At 53.6% G+C, this 23,466-nt stretch overlaps 1 protein-coding gene and 1 long non-coding RNA gene across 4 annotated transcripts in view; one reads left to right on the forward strand and one right to left on the reverse strand.

Moving 5' to 3' along the window:
• LOC141101781 (uncharacterized) overlaps positions 1–23,466 on the forward strand; it is a 128,691-nt gene that overhangs the window by 74,656 nt on the left and 30,569 nt on the right. The window lies entirely within an intron of this gene.
• The window catches only part of TMC5 (transmembrane channel like 5), a 276,225-nt gene that overhangs the window by 38,214 nt on the left and 214,545 nt on the right, over positions 1–23,466 (reverse strand). For all 3 annotated transcript variants that reach the window (XM_073591105.1, XM_073591106.1, XM_073591108.1), the window contains exon 16: positions 15,242–15,317. In XM_073591105.1, the coding sequence (XP_073447206.1) occupies positions 15,242–15,317 (76 nt within the window). The remainder of the gene's footprint in view (positions 1–15,241; positions 15,318–23,466) is intronic.

Raw genomic sequence — 23,466 nt, forward strand, 5'->3', positions numbered from 1 at the left:
CCATAGAGGGCACCAAGTGGTCTACACAATCTCAACCTGGTGTGTGGAGACAGAGAAGGGAGGGGCAGCTGAAGGCAGGAGCAACCAGGTATATTTTACCCTATGCAAAACAAATGCTTTAGTGGCTTTGTGAGTATGAACACTATAGCACGCAAAGAGAGTTTTTTTATAATCTGGGTTTCATGGCACTCTGATAACACTATATTACTGTTTTGGGAAGCAGATAATGGCTTGTTTCTAATACTGTATCTCTCAGAAGCTCCTGTGGCAGGATCATTATGCTTGAACTTTCCATGCCTGTTCACCTGCTGCAGTCATTATAATGGGATCTCCTCCTTCTTGATGTTTCATTTATTTTAAATTGTACATTCACTTTCAGGACCAGGCTCCAGGCACTAATGGTTTTTGATGCTTAACACTTAATGGACCATAGCACTAAACCGTCACCTTAACATATACCTTAACCCCTAAATTGAGTCCTTAAAGAGGTTGTAAAGCCTATTTTTTTTAAAATAACAAGCATGTTAAACTTACTTCCTCTGTGGGTTTTGCACAGAGCGGCCCCCTATCCTCCTCTTCTGGGGTCCCCCAGTGGCGCTCCTGACTCCTCCTTTTCTCGAGTGCCCCCACGGAGAGCCGCTTTTCATGGGGGCACTCGTGCGGGCGCACTTCCGAGTCCAGCTGCTGGGTCTATTGACACAGACAGCAGGACTCGGCCTCCTCCTGGCTTCCGTGTCACTGGATTTGATTGAAAGCAGCGGGAGCCAATGGCTCCTGCTGCTTACAATCTATCCAATGAGGACCTGAGACAGCGGCTGGAGCTGCTTTGCTCGTTCTCATCGCTGGAAAGATCAGGTTCCGGTAAGTAAAAGAGGGGCCCTGGGGGACTGCTGCACTACAGAAAGTTTTAGTTAACTATTACAATTAAGTTTTAGAGGTGTTGGGGAGAGTTTAAGCATTAAAGGGGTTGTAAACCCTCAAGGTTTTTCAGCTTAATGCATTGTATGCATTAAGGTGGATAGGAAAAATGTAGCGCATAAAAAAACAAACTATAATAGCAAAAATGGTGATGAAATATATAGTCCAAAACACCACAAGTCTTCAGACCAGATATAGTGAATACAACTAATGAAAATAAAGTCAATTAGCCATAAGGCAAAAAATGTGAAGAATGGATCTCCAACTGAGTGTACACATGAAAATAGTCACTGGAAATGAAGATTATTCCAAACGTTGGCAGGAAACTTGGTTAATCGGTACATGGGAACCACATCCAACCAAAAAATGGCATCAAATCAGAGAATGGTAGGTATAAACTCTTACCAGATCCAGTGGACTCCCCTGTCAGTAACATGGAGTCATGAAGACAATGTGCCACCCAGGGCGTATGGAAAGATATCCGGACCGTCAGAACTTCCGAGTAGGACTTCACAGGAACTCACAAGGTCATCAGATGAGTGCTCCCGGTGGGTACACAGATGGAAATCTGGCAGCTGTGATGTACTGCGTGTGGTGGAAGCTGAGCTTTCACTTCTTTCTGGATGGTATGTGGAAAGAAAAATAAAGCTTCCCCATGGTGCAAATAAAAAAGGTATCTTTTATTGCTAAAAAAAACGGTACATTAAAATAAAGTGATCACAATAAAAGTCAAGGGCAACATGAATAATGGTAAGGTAGCCCGACGCGTTTCGACCCAAAGGCCTTCTACTGGGGCATAAGCCACCAACTCCAAGTTGCCAATATTTATAAATAAAACAAACAGGTAAGAACCAATCACAAGGAAAGGAAATGGCTCAGTGTCATTGGACCGAAAAGATCAGCTGATCAGAAAATGAGCAGCTAGATATTGATCGGCCAATGGCATCCAGCAAAAAGAAACAAACAAGCCAGGCGGCCAATCCATAAACCAGCAGGAAGTATACAATACTCAAACTGGGACTCCACGTGTCAAACAGAAGGATATGACGTCCGGCCCAAAAGAGGCGCCAAACGTCAATCCAGAGTCATGTGATAGAAGACAGGCAGACCTCACGGCCAATCCACCGGAACCACAATTCAGGTGTCAATGGCCGATGGTCCACGTGTCAAACAAGGGAGCCTGGCGCTACGCACAGTAACGCGCCCAGCGTCAGGCTCAGATCACGTGACAGAAGACGGGCCCTGAACGTAATCACGCCCGTAAGAGATCTTGCTATACACCGAGCGTCATGACCACGTAGAGCCAGCATGACACAAAACTTTGTGTCACCCAAACTAGATCAGACCGTAAACAGTAACAAAGAAAGAAGTGTCATAATAATGCCACATTGGGAAACAAAAATGGAAATAAAAAATATAAGGAAATAAAAATATCATAATGAAACAGCAAAAATGAGAAGAGAATAATCAAATTCTCCAACCTAAAAGAATACTATATTAAATATTAAATATATCAAAAATATATAAAGATGAAAACCATATTAGTGAATCAAAAATCTAAAATAAAAAATTGGGAAATGAACAAAAAGGTAACTAAGTGTGTGTATATATAAATCCCCTGTTGTGTAGCAATAAAAGATACCTTTTTTATCTGCACCATGGGGAAGCTTTATTTTTCTTTCCACATACCATCTGGAAAGAAGTGAAAGCTCAGCTTCCACCACACACAGTACATCACAGCTGCCAGATTTCCATCTGTGTACCCACCGGGAGCACTCATCCGATGACCTTGTGAGTTCCTGTGAAGTCCTACTCGGAAGTTCTGATGGTCCGGATATCTTTCCATACGCCCTGGGTGGCACATTGTCTTCATGACTCCATGTCGCTGACAGGGGAGTCCACTGGATCTGGTAAGAATTTATGCCTACCATTCTCTGATTTGATGCCGTTTTTTGGTTGGATGTGGTTCCCATGTACCGATTAACCAAGTTTCCTGCCAACGTTTGGAATAATCTTCATTTCCAGTGACTATTTTCATATGTACACTCAGTTGGAGATCCATTCTTCACATTTTTTGCCTTATGGCTAATTGACTTTATTTTCATTAGTTGTATTCACTATATCTGGTCTGAAGACTTGTGGTGTTTTGGACTATATATTTCATCACCATTTTTGCTATTATAGTTTGTTTTTTATGCGCTACTTTTTTCCTATCCATTTACACTGTTGTTTGTCACACTGTATGTAGCTGCTCCCTTTCACCAGTTCGCGCAGTGCTTTTTTAAATTTTCACATATGCATTAAGGTGAAAAACATCATGGGTTTACAACCCCTTTAATGCATAAACTCCCCCATCACCTCGAAAGCTTAATTGTAATGTTTAACTAAAACCCTAACCCCAGGCCCTAACACTAAAATAATGTAAACCTTTACACTAAAGTAACACCTTCTGTATCATACTTGACTAATGCCGCGTACACACGGTCGGACTTTTCATCTACAGGACACCGGCGGACCAAAGCCGGCTGACAATCCGATCATGTGTGGGCTTCCCCGGACTTTCGATGGACTTTTCCAGCCACAAATCTGACGGACTTTAGATTTGGAACATGCTTCAAATCTTTACGCCGGACCCAGAAATCCGCTCGTCTGTATGCTAGTCCGACGGACAAAAACCCACGCTAGGGCAGCTATTGGCTACTGGCTATCAACTTCCTTATTTTAGTCTGGTGTACGTCATCACGTACGAATCCGTCGGACTTTTGTGTGATCGTATGTAGGCAAGTCCGTTCGTTAGAAAGTCTGCCGCAAGTCTGCCGCAAGTCCGCCAAAAGTCCGTCGAAAGTCTGTCGGATGGGCTGTCGGACTTTTGTAGCTGAAAAGTCCGACCGTGTGTACGGGGCATTAGGAGTCTGCTATACCAAAATTTCACAGCAAGATTACATCTGCTTAGCAACTATATGCTGATGCAGAAAAAAAAAACAAATCATTTTTTAAATTATAGAGACTTCAAATAGCCACCCTCTTGTCAACACCGCTAAAGTCTAAACCCCATAGTTAACAAAACCCTAACTTCAGACCCACAACTGCAATAGCTATGGGAGATCATACAACTAAAAACTGCTGAAACTTGAAATTTACGTTATTGTTCCCTGCTTTTTTTAATTGTTCCTTGGGTCTTTTTCTAAAGCAAATCTGTTGCTTTGCCCTGCATGGGAAGATTAAGTACTGTTAATATTGTCTGAGATCGAGGTAGAGATCTGCCTATCTGGGAGCAGGACTAGGGTTGCCACCTTTTCTTCGAGCCAAACCCGAACACTTCAGCGGGGCTTGGCATTTTTTTTGTAGCATACACAATGAGATTGTAAAATACCTGGGACACCTCTGTGTGCCCTAGGGGAGTATTAATGTGGCACGCGCAGCGGTGAACAGTGGGTGTAGCCAATTGCATATAGTGCAGGTGTGTAATGTGCAATATAGTGTATTTAGTGCAGGCGTGTGTAATGTACAATATAGTGTGTATATAGTGCAGGCGTGTGTAATGTACAATATAGTGTGTATATAGTGCAGGCGTGTGTAATGTACAATATAGTGTGTATATAGTACAGGCGTGTGTAATGTACAATATAGTGTGTATATAGTGCAGGCGTGTGTAATGTACAATATAGTGTGTATATAGTGCAGGTGTGTAATGTACAATATAGTGTGTATATAGTGCAGGCGTCTGTAATGTACAATATAGTGTGTATATAGTGCAGGCGTCTGTAATGTACAATATAGTGTGTATATAGTGCAGGCGTGTGTAATGTGCAACATAGTGTATATAGTGCAGGTGTGTAATGTACAATATAGTGTGTATATAGTGCAGAGTGTGTAATGTACAATATAGTGTGTATATAGTGCAGAGTGTGTAATGTACAATATAGTGTGTATATAGTGCAGAGTGTGTAATGTACAATATAGTGTGTATATAGTGCAGAGTGTGTAATGTACAATATAGTGTGTATATAGTGCAGAGTGTGTAATGTACAATATAGTGTGTATATAGTGCAGGTGTGTAATGTACAATATAGTGTGTATATAGTGCAGGTGTGTAATGTACAATATAGTGTGTATATAGTGCAGGCGTGTGTAATGTGCAATATAGTGTATATAGTGCAGAGTGTGTAATGTACAATATAGTGTATTTAGTGCAGGCGTGTGTAATGTACAATATAGTGTATATAGTGCAGGCGTGTGTAATGTACAATATAGTGTAGGTGTGTGTAAAGTACAATATAGTGTATATAGTGCAGGCGTGTGTAATGTACAATATAGTGTATATGTAGTGTGTAATGTTTGGTGGGGAGCCTCCCAGTGTAATTTTGGGGGGTGGGGGAGGTCTCCTGGTGTAGTATGGGGGGACAGGGGAGAGGAGGAGGGGGGCTGACAGAGGGGAAGGGGGGGCTGACAGAGGGGAAGGGGGGCTGACAGAGAGGAAGAGGGGGCTGACAGAGAGGAAGAGGGGGCTGACAGAGAGGAAAGGGGGGCTGACAGAGAGGAAGAGGGGGGCTGACAGAGAGGAAGAGGGGGGCTGACAGAGAGGAAGAGGGGGGCTGACAGAGAGGAAGAGGGGGCTGACAGAGGGGAAGAGGGGGGCTGACAGAGAGGAAGAGGGGGCTGACAGAGAGGAAGAGGGGGCTGACAGAGAGGAAGAAGGGGCTGACAGAGAGGAAGGGGGGCTGACAGAGAGGAGAGGGGGCTGACAGAGAGGAAGAGGGGGGCTGACAGAGAGGAAGAGGGGGGCTGACAGAGAGGAAGAGGGGGGCTGACAGAGGAGAAGAGGGGGGCTGACAGAGGGGAAGAGGGGGCTGACAGAGGGGAAGAGGGGGGCTGACAGAGAGGAAGAGGGGGCTGACAGAGAGGAAGAGGGGGCTGACAGAGAGGAAGAAGGGGCTGACAGAGAGGAAGGGGGGCTGACAGAGAGGAGAGGGGGCTGACAGAGAGGAAGAGGGGGGCTGACAGAGAGGAAGAGGGGGGCTGACAGAGAGGAAGAGGGGGGCTGACAGAGGAGAAGAGGGGGGCTGACAGAGGGGAAGAGGGGACTGACAGAGAGGAAGAGGGGACTGACAGAGAGGAAGAGGGGGCTGACAGAGAGGAAGGGGGGCTACAGGGGCTAACAGAGAGAAGAGGGGGCTGACAGAGAGGAAGAGGGGGCTGACAGAGAGGAAGGGGGGCTGACAGAGAGGAAGGGGGGCTGACAGAGAGGAAGGGGGGCTAACAGAGAGAAGAGGGGGCTGACAGAGAGGAGAGGGGGCTGACAGAGAGGAGAGGGGGGCTGACAGAGAGGAGAGGGGGGCTGACAGAGAGGAGAGGGGGCTGACAGAGAGGAGAGGGGGGCTGACAGAGAGGAAAGGGGGCTGACAGAGAGGAGAGGGGGGCTGACAGAGAGGAAAGGGGGGCTGACAGAGAGGAAAGGGGGGCTGACAGAGAGGAGGGGGGCTGACAGAGAGGAGGGGGGCTGACAGAGAGGAGAGGGGGGCTGATAGAGAGGAGAGGGGGCTGACCGAGGGAGGGGCTGACAGAGGAGAGGGAGGCTGACAGAGAGGAAAGGGGGGCTGACAGAGAGGAAAGGGGGGCTGACAGAGAGGAGAGGGACCCTGACAGAGAGGGAAGGGGGTCTGACAGAGAGGAAAGGGGGGCTGACCGAGAGGAGAGGGTGGCTGACCGAGAGGAAAGGGGGTCTGACAGAGAGGAGAGGGGGCTGACAGAGAGGAGAGGGGAATGACATAGAGGAGAGGGGGGCTGACAGAGAGGAGAGGGGGCTGACAGAGAGGAGAGGGGGGCTGACAGAGAGGAAAGGGGGCTGACAGAGAGGAGAGGGGGGCTGACAGAGAGGAAAGGGGGGCTGACAGAGAGGAAAGGGGGGCTGACAGAGAGGAGGGGGGCTGACAGAGAGGAGAGGGGGGCTGATAGAGAGGAGAGGGGGGCTGATAGAGAGGAGAGGGGGCTGACCGAGGGAGGGGCTGACAGAGGAGAGGGAGGCTGACAGAGAGGAAAGGGGGGCTGACAGAGAGGAAAGGGGGGCTGACAGAGAGGAAATGGGGGCTGACAGAGAGGGAAGGGGGTCTGACAGAGAGGAAAGGGGGTCTGACAGAGAGGAAAGGGGGGCTGACCGAGAGGAGAGGGTGGCTGACCGAGAGGAAAGGGGGTCTGACAGAGAGGAAGAGGGGGCTGACAGAGAGGAAGAGGGGGCTGACAGAGGGGAAGGGGGGCTGACAGAGGGGAAGGGGGGGCTGACAGAGGGGAAGGGGGGCTGACAGAGAGGAAGAGGGGGCTGACAGAGAGGAAGAGGGGGCTGACAGAGAGGAAAAGGGGGCTGACAGAGAGGAAGAGGGGGGCTGACAGAGAGGAAGAGGGGGGCTGACAGAGAGGAAGAGGGGGCTGACAGAGGGGAAGAGGGGGGCTGACAGAGGGGAAGGGGGGCTGACAGAGGGGAAGAGGGGGGCTGACAGAGGGGAAGGGGGGCTGACAGAGAGGAAGAGGGGGCTGACAGAGAGGAAGAGGGGGCTGACAGAGAGGAAGAAGGGGCTGACAGAGAGGAAGGGGGGCTGACAGAGAGGAGAGGGGGCTGACAGAGAGGAAGAGGGGGGCTGACAGAGAGGAAGAGGGGGGCTGACAGAGAGGAAGAGGGGGGCTGACAGAGGGGAAGAGGGGGGCTGACAGAGGGGAAGAGGGGGCTGACAGAGAGGAAGAGGGGGCCGACAGAGAGGAAGAGGGGACTGACAGAGAGGAAGGGGGGCTACAGGGGCTAACAAAGAGAAGAGGGGGCTGACAGAGAGGAAGAGGGGGCTGACAGAGAGGAAGGGGGGCTGACAGAGAGGAAGGGGGGCTGACAGAGAGGAAAGGGGGCTAACAGAGAGAAGAGGGGGCTGACAGAGAGAAGAGGGGGCTGACAGAGAGAAGAGGGGGCTGACAGAGAGGAGAGGGGAATGACAGAGAGGAAAGGGGGCTGACAGAGAGGAGAGGGGGGCTGACAGAGAGGAAAGGGGGGCTGACAGAGAGGGGAGGGGGGCTGACAGAGAGGAGGGGGGCTGACAGAGAGGAGAGGGGGGCTGACAGAGAGGAGAGGGGGGCTGACAGAGAGGAGAGGGGGGCTGATAGAGAGGAGAGGGGGCTGACCGAGGGAGGGGCTGACAGAGGAGAGGGAGGCTGACAGAGAGGAAAGGGGGGCTGACAGAGAGGAAAGGGGGGCTGACAGAGAGGAGAGGGACCCTGACAGAGAGGGAAGGGGGTCTGACAGAGAGGAAAGGGGGGCTGACCGAGAGGAGAGGGTGGCTGACAGAGAGGAAGAGGGGGCTGACAGAGAGGAGAGGGGGCTGACAGAGAGGAGAGGGGAATGACAGAGAGGAGAGGGGGGCTGACAGAGAGGAAGGGGGGCTGACAGAGAGGAGAGGGGGCTGACAGAGAGGAGAGGGGAATGACAGAGAGGAGAGGGGGGCTGACAGAGAGGAAAGGGGGCTGACAGAGAGGAGAGGGGGGCTGACAGAGAGGAAAGGGGGGCTGACAGAGAGGAAAGGGGGGCTGACAGAGAGGAGGGGGGCTGACAGAGAGGAGGGGGGCTGACAGAGAGGAGAGGGACCCTGACAGAGAGGGAAGGGGGTCTGACAGAGAGGAAAGGGGGGCTGACCGAGAGGAGAGGGTGGCTGACAGAGAGGAAGAGGGGGCTGACAGAGAGGAGAGGGGGCTGACAGAGAGGAGAGGGGAATGACAGAGAGGAGAGGGGGGCTGACAGAGAGGAAGGGGGGCTGACAGAGAGGAGAGGGGGCTGACAGAGAGGAGAGGGGAATGACAGAGAGGAGAGGGGGGCTGACAGAGAGGAAAGGGGGCTGACAGAGAGGAGAGGGGGGCTGACAGAGAGGAAAGGGGGGCTGACAGAGAGGAAAGGGGGGCTGACAGAGAGGAGGGGGGCTGACAGAGAGGAGGGGGGCTGACAGAGAGGAGAGGGGGGCTGATAGAGAGGAGAGGGGGCTGACCGAGGGAGGGGCTGACAGAGGAGAGGGAGGCTGACAGAGAGGAAAGGGGGGCTGACAGAAAGGAAAGGGGGGCTGACAGAGAGGAAAGGGGGGCTGACAGAGAGGAGATTGACCCTGACAGAGAGGGAAGGGGGTCTGACAGAGAGGAAAGGGGGGCTGACCGAGAGGAGAGGGTGGCTGACCGAGAGGAAAGGGGGTCTGACAGAGAGGAGAGGGGGCTGACAGAGAGGAGAGGGGGCTGACAGAGAGGAGAGGGGAATGACAGAGAGGAGAGGGGGGCTGACAGAGAGGAGAGGGGGCTGACAGAGAGGAGAGGGGGGCTGACAGAGAGGAAAGGGGGCTGACAGAGAGGAGAGGGGGGCTGACAGAGAGGAAAGGGGGGCTGACAGAGAGGAAAGGGGGGCTGACAGAGAGGAGGGGGGCTGACAGAGAGGAGAGGGGGGCTGATAGAGAGGAGAGGGGGGCTGATAGAGAGGAGAGGGGGCTGACCGAGGGAGGGGCTGACAGAGGAGAGGGAGGCTGACAGAGAGGAAAGGGGGGCTGACAGAGAGGAAAGGGGGGCTGACAGAGAGGAAATGGGGGCTGACAGAGAGGGAAGGGGGTCTGACAGAGAGGAAAGGGGGTCTGACAGAGAGGAAAGGGGGGCTGACCGAGAGGAGAGGGTGGCTGACCGAGAGGAAAGGGGGTCTGACAGAGAGGAAGAGGGGGCTGACAGAGGGGAAGGGGGGCTGACAGAGGGGAAGGGGGGGCTGACAGAGGGGAAGGGGGGCTGACAGAGAGGAAGAGGGGGCTGACAGAGAGGAAGAGGGGGCTGACAGAGAGGAAAAGGGGGCTGACAGAGAGGAAGAGGGGGGCTGACAGAGAGGAAGAGGGGGGCTGACAGAGAGGAAGAGGGGGGCTGACAGAGGGGAAGAGGGGGGCTGACAGAGGGGAAGGGGGGCTGACAGAGGGGAAGAGGGGGGCTGACAGAGGGGAAGGGGGGCTGACAGAGAGGAAGAGGGGGCTGACAGAGAGGAAGAGGGGGCTGACAGAGAGGAAGAGGGGGCTGACAGAGAGGAAGAAGGGGCTGACAGAGAGGAAGGGGGGCTGACAGAGAGGAGAGGGGGCTGACAGAGAGGAAGAGGGGGGCTGACAGAGAGGAAGAGGGGGGCTGACAGAGAGGAAGAGGGGGGCTGACAGAGGGGAAGAGGGGGGCTGACAGAGGGGAAGAGGGGGCTGACAGAGAGGAAGAGGGGGCCGACAGAGAGGAAGAGGGGACTGACAGAGAGGAAGAGGGGACTGACAGAGAGGAAGAGGGGGCTGACAGAGAGGAAGGGGGGCTACAGGGGCTAACAGAGAGAAGAGGGGGCTGACAGAGAGGAAGAGGGGGCTGACAGAGAGGAAGGGGGGCTGACAGAGAGGAAGGGGGGCTGACAGAGAGGAAGGGGGGCTAACAGAGAGAAGAGGGGGCTGACAGAGAGAAGAGGGGGCTGACAGAGAGGAGAGGGGAATGACAGAGAGGAAAGGGGGCTGACAGAGAGGAGAGGGGGGCTGACAGAGAGGAAAGGGGGGCTGACAGAGAGGGGAGGGGGGCTGACAGAGAGGAGGGGGGCTGACAGAGAGGAGAGGGGGGCTGACAGAGAGGAGAGGGGGGCTGACAGAGAGGAGAGGGGGGCTGATAGAGAGGAGAGGGGGCTGACCGAGGGAGGGGCTGACAGAGGAGAGGGAGGCTGACAGAGAGGAAAGGGGGGCTGACAGAGAGGAAAGGGGGGCTGACAGAGAGGAGAGGGACCCTGACAGAGAGGGAAGGGGGTCTGACAGAGAGGAAAGGGGGGCTGACCGAGAGGAGAGGGTGGCTGACAGAGAGGAAGAGGGGGCTGACAGAGAGGAGAGGGGGCTGACAGAGAGGAGAGGGGAATGACAGAGAGGAGAGGGGGGCTGACAGAGAGGAGAGGGGGCTGACAGAGAGGAGAGGGGGGCTGACAGAGAGGAGAGGGGGGCTGACAGAGAGGAGAGGGGGCTGACAGAGAGGAGAGGGGCTGACAGAGAGGAGAGGGGGGCTGACAGAGAGGAAAGGGGGGCTGACAGAGAGAAAAGGGGGGCTGACAGAGAGGAGGGGGGCTGACAGAGAGGAGGGGGGGCTAACAGAGAGAAGAGGGGGCTGACAGAGAGAAGAGGGGGCTGACAGAGAGAAGAGGGGGGCTGACAGAGAGGAAGAGGGGGGCTGACAGAGGGGAAGAGGGGGGCTGACAGAGGGGAAGGGGGGCTGACAGAGGGGAAGAGGGGGGCTGACAGAGGGGAAGGGGGGCTGACAGAGAGGAAGAGGGGGCTGACAGAGAGGAAGAGGGGGCTGACAGAGAGGAAGAGGGGGCTGACAGAGAGGAAGAAGGGGCTGACAGAGAGGAAGGGGGGCTGACAGAGAGGAGAGGGGGCTGACAGAGAGGAAGAGGGGGGCTGACAGAGAGGAAGAGGGGGGCTGACAGAGAGGAAGAGGGGGGCTGACAGAGGGGAAGAGGGGGGCTGACAGAGGGGAAGAGGGGGCTGACAGAGAGGAAGAGGGGGCCGACAGAGAGGAAGAGGGGACTGACAGAGAGGAAGAGGGGACTGACAGAGAGGAAGAGGGGGCTGACAGAGAGGAAGGGGGGCTACAGGGGCTAACAGAGAGAAGAGGGGGCTGACAGAGAGGAAGAGGGGGCTGACAGAGAGGAAGGGGGGCTGACAGAGAGGAAGGGGGGCTGACAGAGAGGAAGGGGGGCTAACAGAGAGAAGAGGGGGCTGACAGAGAGAAGAGGGGGCTGACAGAGAGGAGAGGGGAATGACAGAGAGGAAAGGGGGCTGACAGAGAGGAGAGGGGGGCTGACAGAGAGGAAAGGGGGGCTGACAGAGAGGGGAGGGGGGCTGACAGAGAGGAGGGGGGCTGACAGAGAGGAGAGGGGGGCTGACAGAGAGGAGAGGGGGGCTGACAGAGAGGAGAGGGGGGCTGATAGAGAGGAGAGGGGGCTGACCGAGGGAGGGGCTGACAGAGGAGAGGGAGGCTGACAGAGAGGAAAGGGGGGCTGACAGAGAGGAAAGGGGGGCTGACAGAGAGGAGAGGGACCCTGACAGAGAGGGAAGGGGGTCTGACAGAGAGGAAAGGGGGGCTGACCGAGAGGAGAGGGTGGCTGACAGAGAGGAAGAGGGGGCTGACAGAGAGGAGAGGGGGCTGACAGAGAGGAGAGGGGAATGACAGAGAGGAGAGGGGGGCTGACAGAGAGGAGAGGGGGGCTGACAGAGAGGAGAGGGGGCTGACAGAGAGGAGAGGGGGGCTGACAGAGAGGAGAGGGGGGCTGACAGAGAGGAGAGGGGGCTGACAGAGAGGAGAGGGGCTGACAGAGAGGAGAGGGGGGCTGACAGAGAGGAAAGGGGGGCTGACAGAGAGAAAAGGGGGGCTGACAGAGAGGAGGGGGGCTGACAGAGAGGAGGGGGGCTGACAGAGAGGAGAGGGGAGCTGATAGAGAGGAGAGGGGGCTGACCGAGGGAGGGGCTGACAGAGGAGAGGGAGGCTGACAGAGAGGAAAGGGGGGCTGACAGAGAGGAAAGGGGGGCTGACAGAGAGGAAAGGGGGGCTGACAGAGAGGAGAGGGACCCTGACAGAGAGGGAAGGGGGTCTGACAGAGAGGAAAGGGGGGCTGACCGAGAGGAGAGGGTGGCTGACCGAGAGGAAAGGGGGTCTGACAGAGAGGAGAGGGGGCTGACAGAGAGGAGAGGGGGCTGACAGAGAGGAAGAGGGGGCTAACAGGGGCTGACCGAGAAGAAGAGGGGGCTGACAGAGAGGAAGAGGGGGCTGACAGAGAGGAAGGGGGGCTAACAGGGGCTAACAGAGAGAAGAGGAGGCTGACAGAGAGAAGAGGGGGCTAACAGAGAGGAGGGGTCCAACAGAGAGGAGAGGGGTCTAACAGAGAGGAGAGGGGTCTGACAGAGAGGAGAGGGGTCTGACAGAGAGGAGAGGGGTCTGACAGAGAGGAGAGGGGGGCTGACAGAGAGGAAAGGGGGGCTGACAGAGAGGAAAGGGGGGCTGACAGAGAGGAGAGGGGGGCTGACAGAGAGGAGAGGGGGGCTGACAGAGAGGAAAGGGGGGCTGACAGAGAGGAGAGGGGGGCTGACAGAGAGGAGGGAGGATGACAGAGAGGAGAAGGGGGCTGACAGAGAGGAGAGGGGGCTGACAGGGAGGAGGGGGGCTGACAGAGAGGAGGGGGGCTGACAGAGAGAGAGGGGGGCTGACAGGGAGGAGGGGGGCTGACAGAGAGGAGAGGGGGGCTGACAGGGAGGAGGGGGGCTTACAGAGAGGAGAGGGGGGCTGACAGGGAGGAGGGGGGCTGACAGAGAGGAGGGAGGCTGACAGAGAGGAGAGGGGGGCTGACAGGGAGGAGGGGGGCTGACAGAGAGGAGAGGGGCTGACAGAGAGGAGAGGGGGGCTGACAGAGAGGAGAGGGGGGCTGACAGGGAGGAGGGGGGGCTGACAGAGAGGAGGGGGGGCTGAACTTGGAGGAGAGGGGGGCTGACAGGGAGGAGAGGGGGGCTGACAGGGAGGAGGGGGGGCTGACAGAGAGGAGGGGGGGCTGACAGAGAGGAGGGGGGGCTGACAGAGGGGGGGCTGACAGAGAGGAGGGGGGCTGACAGGGAGGAGGGGGGCTGACAGAGAGGGGAGGGGGCTGACAGAGAGGAGAGGGGGGCTGACAGAGAGGAGAGGGGGGGCTGACAGAGAGGAGAGGGGGGCTGACAGATAGGAGAGGGGGGCTGACAGAGAGGAGAGGGGGGGCTGACAGAGAGGAGAGGGGGGGCTGACAGATAGGAGGGGGGGGCTGACAGAGAGGAGGGGGGCTGACAGAGAGGAGATGGGGGCTGACAGAGAGGAGGGGGGGCTGACAGAGAGGAGAGGGGGGGCTGACAGAGAGGAGAGGGGGGGCTGACAGAGAGGAAAGGGGGCTGACAGAGAGGAGAGGGGGGCTGACAGAGAGGAAAGGGGGGCTGACAGAGAGGAAAGGGGGGCTGACAGAGAGGAGAGGGACCCTGACAGAGAGGGAAGGGGGTCTGACAGAGAGGAGAGGGGGCTGACAGAGAGGAGAGGGGGCTGACAGAGAGGAAGAGGGGGGGCTGACAGAGAGGAGGGGGGGGCTGACAGAGAGGAGGGGGGGGCTGACAGAGAGGAGGGGGGGCTGACAGAGAGGAGGGGGGGGCTGACAGAGAGGAGGGGGCTGCCGCTGCGAAAATACCTTTGGGTTCCCGCATCCCGCTGTGCTGACAAGGTCTCGGGCTCCCCTGTCACCTCTCGTCTCCCACAGTCCCCAGCTGTGGTGGAGCAGGAAGAGGGCGAGGCCGAGGCTCCATGAGATGAGGACCGTGAGGTCGGTCGGAGCTCACGGCTGCTCGCCTCTTACACAGACAAGCTACACCGGCGGTCTGTGATATGGAGCAGAGAGGCACGCGCCGCACAGCTGCCCCGGCCACATAATAAATACTGAGCTATGGGGCGGAGGACGGGACACAGACAGAGGTACTGGATATTAGTTGTGCCCGGGTTTCCAGGGGACAGAAACCCGGGCACAAGTTGCCAAACCCGTACTGTCCGGGTCAATCCCGTACGGGTGGCAACCCTAAGCAGGACACTTGGTACATCTCTGTGCTACAGTTAGGCAACACTTAAGGTATTGTCCCTCTCCCAGATTGTGACTGCACAGTGAAAAGAGAAGCAGCAGACTGATAAACTCATCTGTCTGTCAATCTGCTCTATCCTCCTATTAGCATATTTCTTGTTAGTACATGAGCATTACAGCACAACCGACTGGCTCTTTGTGTTGCTTCTCCATCTCCCAGTGGGGGTCTGCCCTGTAGTGAATGGCAATGATCAGATACCATGTTAAATTAGGGTGTTTATACTGCTTGCATTTAAAAAATCTCTTTAGCCCCTGTTCACACCGGTGTGACTTTGAAAACATGCTACTTCAAGGCGATTTCAAAGCCGCACAATAGTGCAATTTGCACTGCCGATTTCATTGCGGCTTGCAACTTCATACAACAGAAGTCTATGCAAGTCGTAATGAAATCGGCAAAAAGTAGTGCAGGAACCTTTTTCAAAGTCGCTGAGACATGAATTGCGGCAATTTGAACTTTTACATTGCCGACTATGGGGTGCGAATTGTCATGTGATTTGGAACTCTCAAATCACATTACAAATTGCACCGGTGTGAATGGGGGCTTATTAATATATTAATAAAAACAGAACTGAATTTATTTATATCTTTTTTTTTATCTACCAGGAGTATATTACTCATTCTTGAAAGAACACTTACCCTTTTTACGTAAAATATAATAAAAAGTTTGATCATCTGTATTAGTGGTAGCAAAGGGGAGAAAAAAATACCAATCCTGCAACGTGATAGAAAAGACAAACATTTACTAGAAGTTGTATACTGCCACATCATTTTCAAAAACTTTATTGGTCTACAGTAGTAGCAAGTGCTGGATCATTGCAGTTTATAAGCTATCATAGTTACCATATAGTAGGGCATGCAGGATAAACTAAAAGCATCGTAAAGAACATATGACACCTAATGCCCTGTACACATGGTCGGATTTTCCGATGGAAAAAGTGCGAACGGATTGTGTTGTCGGAAATTCCGATCGTGTGTGGGCTCCATCGGACTTTTTCCGTTGGAATTTCCGACACACAAAGTTTGAGAGCAGGATATAAAATTTTCCGACAACAAAATCCGATCATTTAAATTCCGATCGTGTGTACACAAATCCGACGCACAAAGTGCCATGCATGCTCAGAATAAATTAAGAGACAGATACTGGCTACTGCCCCGTTTATAGTCCCGACGTACGTGTTTTACGTCACTGCGTTCAGAACGATCGGATTTTCCGACAACTTTGTGCGACCGTGTGTATGCAAGACAAGTATGGCCCAAAATCCGTCGGAAAAAATCCGATGAATTTTGTTGTCGGAATGTCCGATCAATGTCCGATCGTGTGTACAGGGCATAAGGCTTCAAACACTAGAAAGCTAAAAACTGCAAAACAAAAAAAAGCTGGATAAAAAAATGCTAATATTTTGTTTAGCACAGTGTGTAAGCTACATTTAGTAGCATTAGCGTTAGGGAGTGGGGCCACCGGAATCTTTAACAACCAGCTGGTTGTTAAGGAGCAGACCGACAAGCCGTCTGCCATGTCCTTAAAGCAGAGTTCCACCCAAAAGTGGAACTTCCACTCATTTGTCTCCTCTCCCACTCTGGCGCCACAATTGGCACCTTTCGGTGGGGAGGGGGAACAGGATACCTGTCTTTGACAGGTATCCTGTTCCCACTTCCGGGCGTCCGGGCCGCGGCCCGTGACATCATCGTGGGACTCCCTCCTCCACCCTCTTTCTCTCCCTGTCGCCAGGCCAGTAGGAGAAAGGAGCCGGGCCTCGCGCATGCGCAGTAGGGCTCCTAGCATGAAGCCGTAAGGCTACACTGCCGGGTACCCTTACCCGCAATGGCGGCGGCAGGTAAGTGTCCTATTGTTAAAAGCCAGCAGCTGCACTATGTGTAGCTGCTGGCTTTTAATTTTTTTTTTTTTTTGGGCAGAACACCGCTTTAGCAACAGATGAGTCATCAGCTGTCAGTGGGGTTGCCCTCTGACAGCTGAATGGTAAACAAACAATTGCCGGCAATAAAAAAATTGTGAACAAAACAGCACAGAGTCTGGTATGGATTTTAAGGCGCCCCCTCCAAAATCCATACCAGGCCTGTCAGGTCTAATATGGATTTTAAGGGAAACCCCATGCCAAAATGTAAATAAAAAAAAAATGGGCAAAATCCATACCAGACTCTTATCCAAAATGTAGCCTGGCAGCCCAGGAAAAAAGGGGGGGGGGGGGGTACTTGGCCACATGCCCTCAACATAGGGGAGTGCTTTGGGATAGGGGGGTTCCCCCCAAAGCACTTTGTCCCCATGTTGATGAGGACAAGGGCCTCTTCCCCGCAACATTGGCTGGTGGTTGTGGGAGTGTAGGGGGTAACTTATTAGAATCTGGAAATGCCCTTTAACAAGGGGGCCCCCAGATCCCACCCACTCATGTGAATTAGTATGGGGTACATTGTACTCCTACTCATTCACCAAACAAGTGGCAAAAAGTAAACAAAAATGCACACACACATGAATGCCGGCCGCGGACCCGAAAAAAAAAAAACAGCTCCGCACCCGACGAAGGCTCCTGCTGTTTGATAGCTCTACTACCCCTACACTAAGGGGTGGGGTCACCGAGTGACGTCACTGCCTTGTGACATCATCAACCCAGTATGACCCGGCGTTTATCTTGATGGACGATGGATCTACACCGTGGGGAAATAGTTTTTTTTAAAGGATTTGTCAAAAACCGTGTGTATGCTTTTATTTACTTTTTGCCACTTTTTTCCTGAATGATTATAGGTACAATGTACCCCATACTCATTTACATGGGGGGGCGGGATAAGATTCCGGTCACTCCCCGCACCTCCACAACCACCAGGTCATAGTTGTGGGGAAGAGGTCCCTGTCCTCATCAACATGGAGACAAGGTGCTTTGGGGGCCCCCCTCCCCAAAGCACCCCCCTATGTTGAGGGCATGTGGCCTAGTAGGGTTCTGGAGGGGGGGGGGGCGCTCGCTCCCCTGCCTTTCCTAACCTGCCAGGCTCCATGTTCGCAGAATTGTCTGATATAGGTTTGTTTTGTTTTAAATTTTGATGTGGGGCTCCCCTTCAAAACCCATACCATACCCGAAGGGCAGGCAATAGTTTTTTTCCATTCAGCTGTCAGGGGTAACCCCACTAACAGCTGATGACAGCTTGCCGGCTTGCTCCTTAACAGCCAACTTATTCACTGATTGTTAAAGGGGTTGTAAAGGTTCCTTTTTTTTTTTTTTTTTTTTTATAAAAATAACAAACATGTCATATTTACCTGCTCTGTAAAAGGGTTTTGCACAGAGCAGCCCTGATCCTCCTCTTCTGGGGTGCCCCACCGGTGCTCCTGGCTTCTCCCCTTCATTGAGTGCCCCCATGGAGAGCCGCTTTCCATGTAGGGCACCCGTGTGGGCGCGCTCCTGAGTCCCGCTGCTTTGTCCATTGACAGACAGTGGGACTCAGTTCTTGCACTCTGTACATAGTGCACCCCTGAACTCTGTACGTAGCGCAACCCTGCACTCTGTACGTAGTATACCCCTGAACCCTGCAGTCTAAACATAGCACACCCCTAAACTCTGTACGTAGCGCACCCCTCAATCCAGCACTCTGAAGTTAGCTCACCCCTGAACCCTGCACTCTGTACGTAGCACACCCCTGAACCCTGCACCCTGTACGTAGCGCACCCCTGAACCCTGCACTCTGTACGTAGCACACCCCTGAACCCATGCACTCTGTATGTAGCACACCCCTGAACCCTGCACCCTGTACGTATCGCATCCCTAAACCCTGCACTCTTTGCATAGCACACCTCTGAACTCTGCACTCTGTACGTAGCGCACCCCTGAACCCTGCACCCAGTACATAGCGCACCTCTGAACCCTGCATCCTGTATGTAGCTAACCCCTGAACCCTGCACTCTTTGCATAGCACACCCCTGAACCCCACACTCTGTACAAATCTCATTCCTGACCCCTGCACTCTGTACGTAGCGTACACCTGCACTTTGAACGTAGCGCACCCCTGAACTCTGTATGTAGCACACCCCTGAACCCTGCACTCTATACCTAGTGCACCCCTGCACTCTTTACGTAGCACACCCCTGAGCTCTGCACTCTGAACGTAGCGCACCCCTGAACTCTGCACGAAGCGCACCCCTGAACCCTGCACTCTGAATGTAGCACATCCCCGAATCCTGCACTCTGTACGTAGCGCACCCCTGAACCCTGCACATAGCGCACCCCTGAACCCAACACTCTTTGCATAGCACACCCCTGAACCCTGCACTCTGTACGTAGCCCACCCCTGAACCCTGCACCCTGTACGTAGTGCACCCCTGAACCTTGTACTCTTTGCATAGCACACCCGTGAACCCCACACTCTGAACAGAGTACATTCCTGAACCCTGCACTATGTACGTAGCGCACCCCTGAAACCCTGTGTGTAGCGCACACCTGAACCCTGCACCCTGCACGTAGCACACCCCTGAACCCTGCACTCTTTGCATAGCACACCCCTGAACCCCACACTCTGTACAAATCTCATTCCTGACCCCTGCACTCTGTACGTAGCGTACACCTGCACTTTGAACGTAGCGCACCCCTGAACTCTGTATGTAGCACACCCCTGAACCCTGCACTCTATACCTAGTGCACCCCTGCACTCTTTACGTAGCACACCCCTGAGCTCTGCACTCTGAACGTAGCGCACCCCTGAACTCTGCACGAAGCGCACCCCTAAACCCTGCACTCTGAATGTAGCACATCCCCGAATCCTGCACTCTGTACGTAGCGCACCCCTAAACCCTGCACATAGCGCACCCCTGAACCCAAAACTCTTTGCATAGCACACCCCTGAACCCTGCACTCTATACGTAGCCCACCCCTGAACCCTGCACCCTGTACGTAGTGCACCCCTGAAACTTGTACTCTTTGCATAGCACACCCTTGAACCCCACACTCTGAACAGAGTACATTCCTGAACCCTGCACTATGTACGTAGCGCACCCCTGAACATGCACTCTGTATGTAGTGGAGCCCTGAACTCTGCACCCTGTATGTAGCGCACCCCTGAACCCTGTACGTAGTGCACACCTGAACCCTGCACTCTTTGCATAGCACACCCCTGAACCCCACACTCGGTACAAAGCACATTCCTGAACCCTGCACTCTGTACATAGCGCACCCCTGAACCCTGCACCCTGTACGTAGCCCACCTCTGAACCCTGCACCCTGTACGTAGCGCACACCTGAACCCTGCACTCTTTGCGTAGCACACCCCTGAATCCCACACTGTGTACAAAGCACATTCCTGAACCCTGCACTCTGTACGTAGTGCACCCCTGCACCCTGCACTCTGTACATAGAACACCCCTGTACCCTGCATTCTGTATAAAGCACATTCCTGAACCCTGTACTCTGTACATAGTGCACCCCTGAACTCTGCACCCTTTACGTAGCACACTCTGGTATTTATTGTCCCTTTAAGACCCTTTATTTGGCCAAACTCTCCAGCTCCCCCACATGGGGAAAAGTGTGGGGCGTGTTTAAGTTCTTGCACCTATTCTCTGACTAAAAAAAACATATATATATATATATATATATATATATATATATATATATATTATATATACATACATACATACATACATACATACACACTATCTCACAAAAGTAAGTACACCCCTCACATTTTTTGTAAATATTTTAATATATCTTTTCATCTTTTCATGTGACAACACTGAAGAAATGACACTTTGCTACAATGTAAAGTAGTGAGTGTACAGCTTGTTTAACAGTGTCAATTTGCCGCCCCCTCAAGATAACACACAGCCATTAATGTCTAAACCACTGGTAACAAAAGTGAGTACACCCCTAAGTGAAAATGTCCAAATTGGGCCCAAAGTGTCAATATTTTGTGTGGCCACCATTATTTTCCAGAACTGCCTTAACCCTCTTGGGCAGTGCTGGGACAAGGCTATTTGGTGCCCAGGGCGAAGATGGCAAACTGCGCCCCCCCCCCCCCCCCCCCCCGTTTTTAATAAAGAATCAATGTCGTTTCAAGACAAGAATATATCAAGCAGTGGAACAGCAGCCATGATCGTTCTTATGGTGTAGAGAATAGCCGGCTAAAAAAGTTGATATCTGAATGATGCCTGTAGCTGCACACGTCATTCAGATATCCCCGCACAAAGTCAAGGACGTCGTATGACAGCCGGCGGGCGGGAAGTGGTTAAAACGCATTTTTTTTTAACACAAAGTTGTCCATTTATACAATATTTGTAATATAAGTAATAACATGTACATACCAAAAATGACACCCCAAACTAGATTCTCCTACTCCTCCTGGGTACGGCAATACCACATGTGTGAGACTTCCACAGCCTGGCCACATACAGAGGCCGAGTACAGCCGAGTATGGCTGAGCATGGCTGGGTATGACTGGGTATGGCCGAGCATGGCTGGGTATAACTGAGCATGGCTGGGTATAACTGAGCATGGCTGGATATGGCAGAGTATGGCTGGGTATCACCGAGTATTGCAAAGTATGGCTGGGTATGGCAGGGTATGGCTGGGTATCACCGAGTATTGCGGGGTATTGCAGAGTATGGCGGGGTATTGCAGAGTATGGCAGGGTATCGCCAAGTATCACAGAGTATGGCTGGGTATTGCAGGGTATTGCAGAGTATTGCAAAGTATTGCGGGGTATTGCAGAGTATTGCGGGGTATTGCAGAGTATTGCGGGGTATTGCAGGGTATTGCAGAGTATTGCACAGTATTGTGGGGTATTGCAGAGTATTGCACAGTATTGTGGAGTACTGCAGAGTATTGCACAGTGTTGCGGGGTATTGCAGAGTATTGCGGGGTATTGCAGAGTATTTCAGGGTATTGCAGAGTATTTCAGGGTATTGTGGGGTATTGCAGAGTATTGCACAGTGTTGCGGGGTATTGCAGAGTATTGCACAGTGTTGCGGGGTATTGCAGAGTATTGCGGGGTATTGCAGAGTATTGCACAGTATTGTGGGGTATTGTAGAGTATTGCACAGTGTTGCGGGGTATTGCAGAGTATTGCGGGGTATTACAGAGTATTGCACAGTATTGTGGGGTATTGTAGAGTATTGCACAGTGTTGCGGGGTATTCAGCAGTGGTGCTCACTGGTCATTAACCTCGCCTCAGCCTCCTCCCCTCCCCCCAATGGCTGGATTGGGGGAGGGGAGGAGGCTGAGGCGAGGTTAATGACCAGTGACCACCACTGCTGAAGATCTGAGTCAGAACACTGGCACACATGACACTGGCACTGCACTCTTCTACCTTCCAGATTGAATCCAGCAGCCTGAGCCAGCCAGCCAGGCAGGCAGCAGCTCCTCAGCTCGGCTCCGCTTGAGGTAACAGACAGCGCGCCGACACACCTCACAGCTCCCACCTCCCTGCGCTCCTCTGCGTCCTCCCACCTCGCCTCCGGCCGTGAGTGATGTCACGGCGCTGGCAGAGGCTATGGGACTCCTCCGTAGGGGAGTAAACAGTGTAGTTGGGTGCTGAGGGAAGGGAAGGGAGGATCATGCAGGAGCGCACAAAGGCAATTTGTACAGTGCCGCTGGGCGCTGTACATGCACTGTAAGACAGTATTATTGTACACACTAGCATGGCAGAACTTCACCTGCAGGCTGCGCCCCCCTCCCATACCAAATGGTACCGCCCGGGGCACGTGCCCCTTCCGCCCCTGCCTTGTACCAGCCCTGCTCTTGGGCTGGCGTTCACCAGAGCTTGTTCACCAGAGCAGGTTGCCACTGGAGTCCTCTTCCACTCTTCCATGACGACATCACGGAGCTGGTGGATGTTAGAGACCTTATGCTCCTCCACCTTCCGTTTTGAGGATGCCCCACAGAAGCTCAATAGGGTTTAGGCCTGGAGACATGCTTGGCAAGTCCACCACCTTTACCCTAAGCTTCTTTAGCAAGGCAGTGGTCGTCTTGGAGGTGTGTTTGGGGTCGTTATCAGGTTGGAATCCTGCCATGCGGCCCAGTCTCTGAAGGGAGGGGATCATGCTCCGCTTCAGTATGTCACAGTACATGTTTGTATTCATGGTTCCCTCAATGGACCATAGCTCCCAGACCATGACACTCCCACCACCATGCTTGACTGTAGGCAAGACACACTTGTCTTTGCACTCCTCACCTGGTTGCCACTACACACGCTTGACGCCATCTGAACCAAACAGGGGCGTAACTAGAAATAGCAGGGCCCCATAGCAAAATGTTGTATGGGGCCCCCTGCAAACAGCCCCCCCCCCACAGCTGCCCCAGTGTCAATGCAGCGTGACCTGTGCCACATATAGCGTGACCTGTGCCCAATGCAGCGTGACCTGTGCCCAATGCAGCGTGACCTGTGCACAATGCAGCGTGACCTGTGCCCCATACAGCATGACCTGTGCCCAATGCAGCGTGACCTGTGCCCAATGCAGTGTGACCTGTGCCCCATACAGCGTGACCTGTGCCCTATACAGCGTGACCTGTGCCCAATGCAGCGTGACCTGTGCCCAATGCAGCGTGACCTGTGCCCAATGCAGCGTGACCTGTGCCCCATACAGCGTGACCTGTGCCCCATACAGCATGACCTGTGCCCAATGCAGCGTAACCTGTGCCCAATGCAGCGTGACCTGTGCCCAATGCAGCGTGACCTGTGCCCCATACAATGTGACCTGTGCCCCATACAGAATGACCTGTGCCCCATACAGCGTGACCTGTGCCCCATACAGCGTGACCTGTGCCCAATGCAGTGTGACCTGTGCCCAATGCAGCGTGACCTGTGCCCAATGCAGCGTGACCTGTGCCCCATACAGCGTGACCTGTGCCCCATACAGCGTGACCTGTGCCCAA

This window comes from Aquarana catesbeiana, linkage group LG06 (genome assembly GCF_042186555.1).
Source record: "Aquarana catesbeiana isolate 2022-GZ linkage group LG06, ASM4218655v1, whole genome shotgun sequence".
Classification (NCBI taxonomy): Eukaryota; Metazoa; Chordata; class Amphibia; order Anura; family Ranidae; genus Aquarana; species Aquarana catesbeiana.